This window comes from Suricata suricatta, chromosome 16 (assembly GCF_006229205.1).
Source record: "Suricata suricatta isolate VVHF042 chromosome 16, meerkat_22Aug2017_6uvM2_HiC, whole genome shotgun sequence".
Taxonomy (NCBI): domain Eukaryota; kingdom Metazoa; phylum Chordata; class Mammalia; order Carnivora; family Herpestidae; genus Suricata; species Suricata suricatta.
Genome location: NC_043715.1, coordinates 1,043,958 through 1,058,214, shown reverse-complemented (window position 1 = coordinate 1,058,214; position 14,257 = coordinate 1,043,958). Strand labels below are relative to the sequence as shown.

The window sequence follows — 14,257 nt, the reverse complement described above, 5'->3', positions numbered from 1 at the left end:
CCCCACCCCGGCGGCAGACCACACACAGGCGGCGGCAGACCCCGCCCCTCAAGGCGGGTGGGAGTCCCACTGGGACCCGCCTCTTCCTCGCCGCCCACCCCGCCTCCAGCCACAGGCCCCGCCCTTCCAGACAGGTAGGATTCCCGCTGGGGCCGGACTCCCGCCGCTCGCCCTGAAAGCCTGGACTCGGAGCAAAGCGGCGGAGAGGTGGGGGGGGGCCCTGCCTGTCCCGAGCCTTCCCCCTGCTGACCCCCCGCAGGCCCAGCCAGCCCGCCCCGGGCCCAAGCCTCCTGACCCACTTCCTTCTCCCAGCTCTTTCCGGGCGCGGGCGGGGGAGGCCACCACTTTCACCTGCCAGCTGTACGTGGAGCTTCACGTGGGCTGCTTCTGACCAGGGCGACGCCTGGCAGGCGGGGCCGCAGGGGGCGCAGGCTGAGCGGTGGACGCACCTGCCGGGGAAGGCAGAGGCACCCCAGAACGCTCCGCTTCTCCTTGGAACTTCCAGACCGAGGATCGCACAGGTGGCAACAGGGGCTTTCTCGCAGAGGTGGGGGCAGGCTGGTTCTTGAAGGGTTGAAAGGCCCAGAACCTTCACCAGGCCTACACAATGGATGCCCCACAAGGGAGCAAGGCATCCTTGGACGCCAGTACCTGCTCTAGGGATGGTGGCGGGCCCAGCCCCCACCTCCTCCTCTGGCCCAAGCGGCCCTCTGCTCACAGCACTGACTCTGGAGGACGGAAGCCAAGCTTCTGAGAAAATCCAGAATGCAAGGGAGTGCCCCTCTGTCATCCCCTCCACGCTGCCTCCTGAGGGCCACAGCCCAGGACCTGACCCTGGTGGGGGAGGGGCAGGGGTTATCCCAGGTACCCACCTCCTCCAGGACCCCTCCCTGCACTACACGGACATTTTGGAAGTGGGGAAGGGTGGCATTCATGTGGTTTCAGAACCCAGAAACTTCTGGGCTGAGGGAATCATGTCTCTAACCAGCACTCCCGCCAGCAAACCTACTTCCCACCTTCTTTGGTGGACGGGAACTTAAAGCAAGACCCGAACCACATGCCCACATGCGTCAGGCCTTTAGTGACTGTGTCAGCCACGGAAAATGGGCCCCAGTCATGGCCGCATGCACGGCCAGCAGTTGACAGAAGGCAGCTTCTTCAGGTGCAAGCTGGCTCTGAATTCTGCCCATCCTGCCCACACCCTCCAGCACCTCAGGGCACGGACTCCAGACCCTTGGGGGAGGACCCAAGAAAGCCCGTCAGGAGCACTTGCTTCCCAGCAGCCCACAGGCCTCCGGTCGTCAGGCTCCACCTCCCTCGGGAGACACACCAGTGCTTTTTTTTTTTAATTTGGTTTATTTTTTAAAGTAAACTCTCCAGCCGCCAACATGGGGCATGAACTCACGACCCTGTTATCGAGTCCCATGCTCCACCCACTGAGTCAGCCAGGCGTCCCCGGTGGTCATTTTATACAGAAACATTCCACCACGGCTGACAACTGAGTCCGGCAAAGGCTTCAAGTCTTGTGCAGGGTCCCTGAGGTCTACGTGGGCGTCCTGGCCCCAGCTCTGAGGAGGGACGCCACCTCCCTGTCATCTCCAGCACAGCTGCTGTTTGGGGCAGCGCCAGCGGCCCCAGAGGTTGAGGCCAGGGAGCTCTGTAATGGGGTGCCCAGCAGCCCCATGCCATCCAGCGCAGCACCAACTGGGGGGGCGTGCCGCTGACTGCCCGGGGGGGCCCAATCAGCCACTCCAAGAAGCCCACTTTGGCCCAGCCAGTGGCCTGGCCCGGAGCCCGGGTGGCTGCCCCTCACGCCCCAGTGAGCATGGACCACGGCCACCACACCCAGCACCCAAGTTCCAGCGAAGTGGTCCTTGTCCCAGCAGCGGCCGGGCTCCCCTGGGGAAGATCAAGCAGTTGCCTTGGGCAGGCCGTCCGGGCCCAGGAGGTGAGCGTGGGGGCCAGCCAGAACTTGAGGCCCAGGGCCCACCTGTCAGGTCGGGCAACAGAAGGAGCAGGGAAGTGCGGGTCAGAAGCTAACTCCCGAGTGGTGACGCCCCGTGCCCGCTGCGGGCAGCCTGTCACTTGGCCTAGGCCTAGGGTGGACAGGTGGAGTGTAGGGACCGTGGCCTGGGCGCTCAGGTCACAAGACTCAGATGCAGGCAGATCTGAGCGGAATGCCGGCGCCCTGCTCCCACGTGGCGAGCCCCAAGGGTCCCCAGGGTCCCCAGGCCTTGTCTGTCTCCCTAAGTCTCCCCGTGTGTTCCCCAGTGTCCCCCTCACATGGGGGGGTCCTCAAACATCCACTGTGAGAGTAAGCGAGTGGACAGGACAAGCCCCACTGCGCCAAACATTCTGAAAACAAAATAGCGTCACTCTTACTACCAGCAAGTCGGCCTCCTGCCCGGGACACACCCAGGCTGTGGGGGGGCCCTTCTGGGGGGGGGGTGACAGGCTGGCTGTGAGCCGTCGGTGGGGGGGGGTGCTCCATCCAACAAGTCCGCCGCCAGGCCTCACCTGGGTGGCAATGATGTACTTGACGCCGCCAGGGGTGGGATCCACGTCCAGCGCAGCCCTCAGCTCGTCGGAGAGCGAGGCAGGCCTCACGGGCAGCCCTTTCAGAAACCTGGGGAGGGGGCGCCTGGGGGCCTTAGTCGGTTAAGCATCCGACTTCGGCTGAGGTCATGATCTCGCGGTTTGTGGGTTCGAGCCCCGTGTTGGGCTCTGTGCTGACAGCTCAGAGCCTGGAGCCTGCTTCAGATTCCCTCTCTCTGACCCTCCCCTGCTCATGCGGCTTTCTCTCTCTCTCTCTCTCTCTCTCTCTCTCTCTCTCTCAAAAATAAATTTTAAAAAGTTAAAAAAAGAAAAGAAAAGAAAAGAAACCCGGGGAGAGATGAGCCGCACGTCCTGAGCTCCTGACAGCAGCCTCAACACAGCTGACAGGAAGTGCATCAGTGGCTGCCGGTGGGAGGGGAGGGGAGGGGAGGGGGCTGGCACTTAGGGGGGCTGGAAGGGTCTCCCCTGGGGGACGCGCAGGCTCAGGAACCCGATGGGGTGCTGCTTGCACAGGAGTGTGGGTAAAGCCACTGGCTGTGCCCTTCAAGGCTGCTGACATGCGGAGACACGACGTGTATCTGGCCTCACACACAAAGCTTAAGAAGGAAATGCCGCAGTCCCAGCGTGAGTCCGTGGCCACATTCCCCAGGACGGCCGAAGCCTGCAGCCCACCCACGGGGTGACGAGGACACCAGCGGCCTCGGGGGCCATCCTGGGTCGTGTGTTCTGTCCATCTGGTGAGGAAGTCAGTCTTCCGGCCCCACCCCACTAGAAGTCAGCGTCGCCCCGAATACAGTGACAGAGAAACAACCCCACATGCTCCCCGCACGGAGAGCAGGGACCACTGGGAGAAATGCAAAGACTCTGTCGCCCCCTCCAGGCGCGACCCAACCCCACGGGAGCTGCCATACTATGCGCACCATGTGTGTGGCCACCGGGCTTCGACACATGCGAGAAATGCCTGTGGTCACAGGGAGGTGCACCCGACGCCACGGGACCACCATTCAGCACCACGGCCTCAGGCACCCCGTCCCCAGCCTCAGCAGGAGACCCTGCTCCCCGCTCTGCAGCCTCCCAAATGCAGGGGCCCCCAACTCACTTGTCTCCGTTGGACTCGGGGGGAAAGCAGTGCCTCACAGTGGCCACAAACTCAGGCACGGTGTCGGCCAGGGTGAAGACCACGGCATTGGGGCCCGCATCAAATGTGTATGCCACCTGGAACCGCATGGTCAGCGTGAGCGTCTAGGAGAGGCCTCCCGGCTCCCGCCTGTCACCCGAGGTGGAGACCCACGGTCCCCTGGCAGCCCTGGCCGCAGCGCCTCGCTCAAGACACAAAGCGCGGGCGGGCAGCGGGGTGAAGCGGGCCCAGAGTGGGGTGGCAGGTGGGCCTCCGAGCCCCGCCCGCTTGCCTTGGTCTGCCCGTGGTGGGCGTTGAAGCAGTGCACCAGGCGGATGAGGCGTCTGGAGGTGTCGCTGAGGTAGGAGATGGGCGGGAAGGTGTCCAGGCAGGTGGCGTGGAACTGGTTACTGTCCTTCATGGTCAGCTGGCCGAAAGCCTGGAAGTCCCGCTCCTGGATGCAGCGGGTCATCTCTGCCATGCGCGCTGGCACCACCGACTCGGCCCGGAACTGCAAGGCATGGGAGCTTTTCCAGGGGGTGCCGGCCGCGTCCAGGGCACGGGCCCCTCAGTTCGGCCGGGGGACCAAGCAGAGCATGACAGCTTGGCTTTGAAGGCCACAGGCGGGGCCTGGTGTGGCCTGGTGTGCGACATGCAGGACGCGCCCTGGGCAGCTGCTCGCCCCGCCCCCGCAGTGCCAGCCTCACCCGGAGCAGGGGGCTGGTCTCCACGCTGGTCTGCATGCCGGCCGTGCTGCCCATCTGCTTCCGTTCCGCGCTCACCTGCCCAGAGACAAAGGGCCTGGACTCCCCCCTGCAGCCTGCAACACCATCCGGTCTGGCCCCGCCCCGCCCCGCCCCACCCTGGGCTGAGAGGGACAGCAGTGCCCCCCACCACAGAGGTTGCCTCCCCCGGCAGAGACAGCACGGTTTTGGGATGGGCTGGGTCCTGTCAGCTGCAGGGTCAACGCTCAGCCGCCCCTCCGGGCCTCGCTCACCACGAGTATGAGGACTCGGAGTTCGGGCCAGTGGCACTCGGGGGCCACCTGCCGGGCGATGCTGTCCTTCCCGTCGGGCCGCTCCCCCATCTGCCACTCCACGAAGCCGCCGTACAGGCTCCGACAGGCGCTGCCCGAGCCCCGGCGAGCCACTTCCGAGAGGTCACTGTCAACCCCATAGACCCTGGCCAGGGTGTAGGCTGCAGGCACAGGGTGAAGGGTGCTCAGACGGGCAGTGTGAGGGAGGGGGAAAGGCTTCGAAAACCGTGTGGAGCAGAGACCGAGGCAGAGGGACCTGACAGTGTGCATCAGCGAGGCAGTGCTGGGGCGGGGCCGAGGGGCAGGGCGGGGCCGAGGGGGCGGGGCTGGGGCTGGCTGAGGGTCTGATGCCAGGATACAAGGCTGGGGGCAGCTCTCTGCCCCCAGCACCGGCTGCCCTCCTGGCCTCGCCAGTCACCAAGGGTGGCCCAACCCGAGCTCACGAGCTGGCCGGGCAGGTGAGCGTCAGCCCCAGGGTTCCTTCTAGTTGCCCAGAGCACTGCGGTGCCCAGCTTGGCACCGGGTGGGGAGAGTATAGTGGAGACCAGGCCGGCTCGGGGGAAAGCAGAGCAGGGGCCTGGAAGGAGGGAGACGGGCTCCCAAGGAGCCTGTGGGAGCCCCCAGAGCCAGCCGTGCCTCTTGGCATTCTGCTGGGTTAGCCGAGATGCCGGCCCTATCTTAGGCTTAAGGCAGTTTGAGATGGGTTTCGGTCACATACAACCTAGAAGGGCCTCTACACGGAGCCCTAGGAAGACTCTCGTTGGATGTGCGGTGGGGGCTCCCTGTAGGCTGCGGGAGTGTGAAGGGCCACCTGCCGCCCCACGGCACCCTACAGGCCCTGGGTATCCCTGCGGGCACCCACCTAGGCAGGCATAACCAGCTGCAGAGGAGGCCAGGCCCGCGGCCGTGGGGAAGTTGTTCACCGATGCGACGTGAACCTTGTAGCTGAGGCTGAGGGGTGGCGGGTCCGCGTCGCCGGTGCTCCTCCGCTTCCGGGCCAGGCGGCGGACTGCAGGGAGAGGGAACACGGCCACTGGGCAGGTGGCCCCGACCCACTCCTGGCCTCTCACCTGCCACGAGTCAGGAAGAGGGAGTGGCTCGACCGAAAGCTGGCCCCAGCCCCGGAGAGGCTAACAGGCCGGCCCTTTGCCCAGGGGCTCCATGCGCACACACCCTGCAGAGAGAAGAAGGGGCCGAGGGGAAGGAACGGGGGCCCATGTCGCTCACACGTACCCGCCCCTCCCCCCCAGGATCCCACTCACTCTCCCGGAGACAGGCCTGCAGGCGCGGCTGCCCGATGTCCTCCTCCCGGCCATTCAGCCAAATCCGGTCCTCGGTGAAATCCTTGCTGATGGCGGCCGTGGTGGTGGTTTTTAACTGGGAAAGAAAAGGCGGGGGCCACCGCAGGCCTGGGTGAGGGCAAAGCATGCCCTTCCACTGGGGGGCCTTTCCCCAAGGGCCCTGCATGATCTCCCACTCGGGGGCAGGGACGGCCTTGCTGGGGAACAGGGGCCCGGGGCCGGCCGGGCAGTGAGGCAGCCCCCAGCCAGGTGCAGGCCCGACGCCAGGTCTGGACTCCAGCGGGGAGCAGGGAGCGTCTAACGGGGGCCCGTGGAGCCGTCCACTGGCCGGAAGTGTATTGCTACAGTTGTTAGAAGTTCAACGAAAGCTTGGTAACTATTTACTTTGGAGTTCAGCGCCAATCTGCACTAACCTGGTCCTGGTGCAAGGTGACGCTCAGGGAGGAGTTGATGGGCAGGATCAGGTCCTCATCTCGCTTCCCCCCTGGAACAGACAACCCAAGGCCAGGCCAGTCCATTTCCCAGCCCTGCAAACCAGCACACTGTCTCCGCTCCTTCCCACCAGTGCTCCCCAGTTACCCTTACTCCCAGCCCACTGCTGGGCCCCCATCCGCCCAGAGCCTGCTGGCTCACTGCACAGTGTAAGCCCTGTGGCCTTGCCTTCAGGAAGTCCTCCCGGATTTCTCCCCACTTCACGAGGCTTCCAGTCCCAGAGCAGAGCTGGAGGCCAGTCCATCGCCCTGCCTCATTGCTTCTGTCTTATATCTTCCTTCATTCATTGAACAAATTACCTCAGTGTTGCCTTCCAGGCCCTGAGCGCTTTCAGAGTAAGGCTCCCACCTCCCAAACAAGAGGAGCCCTGGTTCCTGAGAACCCCTCCGATCCCTCTGGAGACACTCAGATCTGCCCCTACCCCTGGCACGGCGGCGGCAAAGGGAGCCTTCCTGCCCGGCGGCGGCGGCGGCGGCAGCAGGGCTCCCTGTGAAGCACCCACGTTACAGCCCAGAAAGACCAGAAAGACCCACTTCAATTCGCCCCACGGACTGGACAAAGGCGCAAGAGCCGTTCCAAAGATAGGAGCGGCCTTTCCAGCGAATGCCGGCAGCATGACTGGACGTCCACCGCCCAAAACACGGGCCCAAGTTTCACACCTTATATAAAAAGGCAACCCAAGACGGAGACTCGAATTTCAACTGAAAAACTGTAAAACTTTCAGAAGATCTTCAGGTTGGAGGGCCGAGCAGGTGAGTCTCAGACTTGACACCAAACCTGTGAGCTGGGAATGGAAAAACTGACCCACTGGGCTTCACCCAGCGTTTGAACGCTACGGCTCTCTGACCGACCCCCTTAGGAGGATAGAAAGATAAGCCACAGAACAGAAAAGGATCTGCAAACATCCGACCATGGACTAGCATGCAGCCGACAACGGATTAGTATGCAGAGAACACCTCAAAACTTGACAGTAAAAAAGTACATAATGCAATCAGAGCATAAAACACGGGCCGGCGTTCCGGTGTGTCACCAGATCACAAACAGGCACCGGAAACAGTGTCCGGTGTCATTGGCCAGAACAAGATCATAAAGTAAACCCACGGTTCAACTGATTTTCTTTTTTTCTCTTTCTTTCTAATTATTTTATGTCTTTATTTTGAGAGAGAGCGAGAGAGAGCACAGGGGAAGGGCAGAGAGAGAGAGAGGGAGACACAGAATCTGAAGCAGGTTCCAGGATCTGAACTGTCAGCACAGAGCTCGCCGCGGGGCTCGAACCCACCAACCACAAGATCATGATCGGAGCTGAAGTCCCACACATAACTGACTGAGCCACCCAGGCGCCTCCAGTTCAATAGTTTCTTTGAAAAACTGAAACACAACTACTCTATGACCTAATAGTGACATTCCTGGACGTTCGTCCCCAAAGAATGAAAACCTGTGTTCACACGACTCTGCATGTGAAACTTCAGAGCGGCTTTATCCACAAGACACTGAAACAGCTACCTTTCAAAGGGTGTCTGGCTAAGCCGAGCGTGGGATGTCCACACCGGGGAACAGGACTCAGCAGTAAGGGAGTAATGACGCAAGCAAGCGCCCTGGTGAACACAGTGAGGGACAAGAGCCACTCCCAAGGCGACATATGCAAGGACTCCATGGACTGAGCAGTCTTGAAATGAGAACAGGACAGACTTGCGGAGCAGGCTCTAGATGACCAGTTTCCAGGGATGTGGGAGCCCAGATCCCAGGGTGGGCGTCCCGTGGACACTGTCCCCGTCCAGACCCCACGAGGGCCAAACTCTGCTCTCTGGACCCTACTCCCTGTTTCTCCGCCTGGGGATGGACTCCCCGGTGGACCTTGTCCCCCATCCTGCACCCCCAGAGGGACCGCCCCCCCACTGCCATGGACCCTGTCCTCTGTCCTGATCCCCAGGGGTGGGTGTCCCTCGTGGACCCTGTGCCCCATCCCCTCACCCGGAGGTGGACCTCCCGTGTGGACCTTGTCCCCTATCCTGGCCCCTGGGTGTTGGACCTCCCCCGGGGACCCTACACCCCTTCCCTTCACCCGCGGGGGGACCTCCCAGTGGACCCTGTCCCCCGTTCCTTCACCCGGGGGGTTGGACGTCCCCCGTGGGTCCTCCGTCCGGGGCCCGGGGATGGATGTCCCCCGTGTACCGTGTCCCGCGCTTCGGCCGCGCACTCACAGTACTTGATGACCGCGATGTTGACCGGCGCGGTGCAGGTGACGACCACCAGCGGCTTCTCGGAGGCCATGGCCCAGAGACACTGCGAACTGAGCCTGCAGCCGGCAGCCAGCCGGGCCGGCAGGGAAGCTGTCCGCACTCCGTCCAATCAGCGGTGGGCCCGGCCACCGCTCCACTTCTCAGCCAATGAGCGGGATCGGACGATGGCCGGCTGACTCTGGGCCCGCCCCCGTAGGTCTCCGGCCACGCTCTACCAGCGACGGGGTGCGCGCAGTTGCTGGGGCTACGTAGCGCTGGGACTGCGCAGGCGCAGGGGTCTGCGCAGGCGCGTGGCGTCGGCCTTCCTTAGCGCGGGCTTGGAAGCCGGCGGAACTTGGGAAGTTCCCGCGGGCGGACGCGGTAGGGGGCCACACGCCGAGGGACTGTACGCCCAGGCTGGGCTCAGCGGGTCCAGGGGCTCAGGCTACCTCAGCAGCTCCAGACGAAAGACACGGTGACCGCGTCAGGGGTGTCGCTGGGGCAGAAGGGCAAGCCCCGGGGTCCCCGCACCTGCTGCCCAGATTCTCCCCACGCCCCGGGACAGGTCCTCACTGCGCAGGGCCCCCCACGCCCGGGGTCCCCCGCGCCCAGGGACAGGTCCTCCCCTCTCCTCGTCCTCCGCGGTCCCCCGCGCCCCGCAATCTGGCGTCCCAATAGGGTCTGCCCCCCACACCCCCCACTTCCGGCGCGCCAAGGCATGAATTGCTTTATAGCTAGGCGCCTCCAAACCTCTCTCTCCTTTTTCTGAGCTCCGGGCAAGCAGGGGGCCCTTTTTTCACTGTGAAGCCGCATTGTCAGAACTCTGCACTTGGACTTTATTATAAAATATTCAAAACGTAAAACTTTCCGTTTTAACTAACCATTCTCCATTGTGCGATTCTGGCATTAAATACTTCCCACTTTACAGCCGTCACCACCGCACAGCAGAACGCCTTGATCCTGACTGAGAGTTCCGGTCGCTGAACCCTCCAGCTTCCCTCTTCCCTTTGTAAACGTTTATTTAAAATTTTTTAAAATCTTCTATTTATTTTCGAAAGAGACAGCACAAGGAGGGGAGGGACAGAGTGACAGGGAGACACAGAATCGGAAGCAGGCTCCAGGGTCTGAGCTGTCAGCACAGAGCCCGACGTGGGGCTTGAACCCACAAACCGTGAGATCATGACCTGAGCCGAAATTGGACGCTTAACCAACTGAGCCCCCCAGTGCCCTCCCCCCCCCATAAATGTTCACCTTCCTTTAAAATGGCCCAGTCTTCAGTCGAGTTTGAGTGTGCGCTGTGAACTCTCCCAGCCCCAGCCGGCCACCCAGGTCTCTTTCCGGAAGTGTTAGTGTGACCCTGTGCTTGCGTGTCTGTCCCGGAAGTTTCTGTGTGATAACACGCCGAGACCTTTCTCCACTTAGGGGCTTCGTGGACGTCATTCCCCTGGAGCACAAAGTGCCCCCTGGCCCTGCCGTCCACATGCGCTTCGCCTTTCCACCCCACCCCCCGTTGGTGCACAATTAGGTTGTTAATAGTATGAGCTGCTTCGTGTGAGTGTTAGCGTTCCCGTGGGAGGAATTTCGGGAATTGTAACGCCCTGGCCCAGTAGAGCGTGTCAGGTAATAGCGCCGGCCGTCGGCAGGTTCCTGGAAGGAAGTTGAATCCGTTGTCGGAGGCTGGTCCCCACGGTGTGGGAGTGTGTGCCCCCTCTCCGGCCCGCAGCCCGTCAGTCTGAAGGCAGAAAATCAAATCTCGCTGTTGGTTGCATTTGCATTTCAGGTGACTGTTTTTTTAGTTTTCTTGCTATCATGTTTTGTTTCATGCAAAATGGCTGAAATTTAGTTAAAAAAACCTTTTTTAATGTTTTACTTATTTTTGAGAGTGAGACGGTGCGAGCAGGGGGAGGTCAGAGAGAGAGGGAGACACAGAATCTGAAGCAGGCTCCAGGCTCTGAGCGGTCAGCACAGAGCCCGACGCGGGGCTCGAACCCATGAACCGAGAGAGCATAGCCTGAGTCGAAGCCACGGAAGTGGCAGAAAGGACAGCAGTGACCTTGATTAAGTCTACAGTGAACCCCCTTCCCCAAATTCATCTGTGGAACCCAGCCCCCAGTGTGCTGGGGTCAGGAGGTCAGGAGGGTGGGTGGAGCCTCAGGGTGGGATGGGAGCTCTTGCCCCTTCTGCCCTGCGGGGACACAGCAGGAAGACGGTCGTCCGGGCCCGGGCCTCAGAGCTCCGGCCTCCGGGACCGTGAGGGACCAGCGGTGTCCAGGAGCCTCCCGGGCTGCGGGCTTTGTAGGAGCGGCTGGACGCGCCAGGGCAGTGCGTGTGCTGTGTGTGCACCAGTGTGAGGCCTGCCCCCGACCCCTTCTCCGCTCCGCCGCCGCCGGCTCTGGCTCGGCCCAGCAAAGGCAGCCACTTTCAAATTTATTTCCTTCCATATTCCTTTTTTAATATATAATTTTATTGATTTATTTTAGAGAGCATGAGTCGGGCAGAGGGCCAGAGGGCAAGAGAGAGAATCCCAAGCAGGCCGCACACTCGGCAGGGAGCCCAGCGCGGGGCTCAGTCTCACAACCCAAGGATCATGACCTGAGCTGGAACCAAGAGCTGGTGCTCAGGGCGCCTGGGGGCTCAGCCAGTTGAGCATCTGACTGCGGCTCAGGTCATGATCTCCCGGTTCGTGGGTTTTGGCCCCACGTCGGGCTCTGTGCTCACAGCTCCGAGCCTGGAACCTGCTTCTGATTCTGTGTCTCCCTCTCTCTCTGCCCCTCCCCCATTTGTCCTCTGTCTCTCTCAAAAATAAATAAACATTTAAAAAATTTTTTCTTAAGTCAGATGTTCAACTGGCTGAACCGCCTAGGCTCCCCTGTTTTCTTCCGTGTTTCTAATCAACCTGCTTATATGCTTTCTTGATTTCTTTTTGTCAAGTTGATTTATTTATTTTGAGGGAGAGAGAGAGCAGGGGAGGGGCAAACAGAGAATCCCAAGCAGTCTCTCCAGTGACAGTGCAGAGCCGAATGAGGGGCTTGATCCCACAAGCCATGAGACCATGACTTGAACCAAAATAATAGTGGGGTGCTCCTCTTTCTTGTTTTATTTCTTTTATTCTTTTTTTTTTTTCAGTCTTAGATAGAATCTGTTGACTACCACTGAGTAGAAATACGGGGTTCTCTGCCTGGGGCGTTCCTTCCTCCCGCCGTGCTCCCTGTGTGGTCAGGTGGGCCTCCCCTGGTTCTGTTACTGTGATTGTGTAAACCGCACCCCACTCAGCCACGTGGGCGCAAAAGTCTGCCGTGCTTATGGGCAAAGGCCCTCTTCCTAAAGAGGGCCTGGAACGAGGGCTGGACACACGTCCCACACCTGCACCTTCAGCCCAGGGCCCACCCACGTGTGTAAAACCAAGTCATCATAGGGGCAAATGAATGAAATAAGTACCTTTCTCCTGTTCTCAGTTTTTTGTGACTAAGTTGTGGGGTTAATGCCTGTCGGGTCACAGGAAGGATAAACCGCGGTCGCGTTCTTCTCATTTTCTGATTTGTTCCATTAAAGTGTTTCAAAGATGTGTGTGAAAATCAGGGCGCCAAGCTGGCCTTTCAAGGCCGAGGAGCAGGGGTGAGGACCAGCCGTGTTCCCGCAGCCGGAGGCGTCCTCCAGACTCCTCAGATTTCCTTTTCTCTTTTAAAGCATCTTTTAAAAATTGTGCTAAAACACACCTAACAAAGTTGACGGTCTTCCCCTCTCTCTGTCCTGCGCGGGGGCGTCAGGTTCATTCACGCTGTCAGCAGGCGTCACCGCGGCCTCCTGTTCGCGGAGCTCGTCCGTCTTCCGCGGCCGGAGCCCCGGGCCCATGAGGCCGGCTGAGCCCCCTCCACCGCCTGTCTCCGCGGACCCGTCCTGCTAGGGACCTCACACGCGGGGTCCTCCGTGTGTCCCGTCGTGACCGGCTTCTCTCTCTCAGCAGACCGTCCTCCGGGTCCATCTGTGCTGTAGCAGGCGTCACGACCCCCGCTCCTGTCTTAAGCTTGAATGACAGTCCGTCGCGCGGATGGACCACTCGGTTTCATGGCTGGACGCATCCACCGAGGGACACTTGGCTGGGGGTCACATGGTAATTCTGCTGCTGAGTTTTCCAGGAAGCGCCGCACTGTTTTCCACGGCAGCTGCACCTTTCACCCCCACCGACCGTGCCCAGGGTGCTCATGTCTCCACGCCCTCGCCTACGCTTACTTCTTCATCTCTGTTTTTTATTTATCATTTATTTATTTATATTAAAAGGGAGTATTTATTTTTTTATTTAAATCCAAGGTAGTGGGGCGCCTGAGGGGCTCAGTTGGTTGAGCGTCTACCTGCAGCTCAGGTCATGATCTCACAGTTTGTGGGTTCAAGCCCCACGTCAGGCTCTGTGCTGACAACTCGGACCCTGGAGCTGCTTCCAATTTTGTGTCTCCCTCTCTCTCTGCCCTTCCGCTGCTCATGCTCTGTCTCTCTCTCTCTGTCTTAGAAATAAGTAAAATATTTTTTTTTAATCCACGTTAGTTAACATAGAGTGTAACCGTAGTTTCAGGAGTAGAATTTAGTGATCCGTCTCTTACATGTAACACCTTGTGCTCATCCCACAAGTGCCTGCCTGAATGCCCATCCCCCACTGGCCCCATCCCCCACCCACCACCCCCCAGCACTCTCGGTTCTCTGTATTTAAGAGTCTCCTATGGTTTGTCTCCCTCTCTGTTTTTGTCTTATTTTTGCTTCCCTTTCCTTATGTTCCTCTGTTTTGTTTCTCAAATTCCACAGATGAGTGAAATCATACGATACCTGTCTTTCTCTAACTGACTTATTTCACTTAGCATCATACACTCTAGTTCCATCCATATTGTTGCAAGTGGCAAGACTTGATTCTTTTTGATTGCTGTGTAATATTCCATTGCGCGCCCGCATGCATGCGCCACTCTTCTTTCTGTTCATCCATCGATGGACATTTGGGCTCTTTCCATGCTTTGGCTGTTGTCGATAGTGCCGCTATAAACAGTGGGGTGCCTGTGCCCCTTCGAAGCCGCACACCTGTATCCCCTGGATAAGTACATAGTAGTGCAGTTGCTGGGTCGTAGGGCCGTTCTCTGTTTAACTTTGTGAGGCGCCTCCACACCGTTGTCCAGAGTGTCCGCACCAGTTTGCGTTCCCACCAGCAGTGCAAGCGGGTCCCGTTTCTGCACAGCCGCGCCAGCATCCGTGGTTGCCTGAGGTGTTGACGTGGGCCGTTCTGATGGGTGTGCGGTGGTGTCTCAGTGTGGCTTTGGTTTGTATTTCCCTGATGAGTGACGTTCAGGATCTTTTCATGTGTCGGTTGGCCATCTGGATGTCTTCTTTGGAGAAGTGTCTATTCATGTCTTTTGCCCATTTCTTCACTGGATTATTTGTTTTTGGGGTGTTGAGTTTGGTAAGTTCTTTATAGGTTTTGGATACTAACCTTTGATCTGACATTTGTAAATATCTTCTCCCATTCCGTCAGTTGCCTTTTAGGTTTTGCTGATTGTTT

The 14,257-nt window shown here is 59.8% G+C and overlaps 1 protein-coding gene across 1 annotated transcript; it reads right to left on the bottom strand.

Annotated features, from left to right (window-relative positions):
• Positions 1 to 1,377: 1,377 nt before the first annotated feature.
• MVD (mevalonate diphosphate decarboxylase) lies at positions 1,378 to 8,986 on the bottom strand. Its single transcript, XM_029925420.1, has 10 exons — positions 8,704 to 8,986; positions 6,424 to 6,494; positions 5,972 to 6,086; positions 5,572 to 5,718; positions 4,671 to 4,870; positions 4,381 to 4,455; positions 3,966 to 4,184; positions 3,656 to 3,771; positions 2,518 to 2,626; positions 1,378 to 1,990 (listed from the first exon to the last, which is right to left on the bottom strand). Exons 1-10 carry the CDS (start codon positions 8,771 to 8,773, stop codon positions 1,910 to 1,912), a joined length of 1,203 nt encoding a protein of 400 aa, XP_029781280.1. The 5' UTR covers positions 8,774 to 8,986; the 3' UTR covers positions 1,378 to 1,909.
• Between the last annotated feature and the right edge of the window lie 5,271 nt (positions 8,987 to 14,257).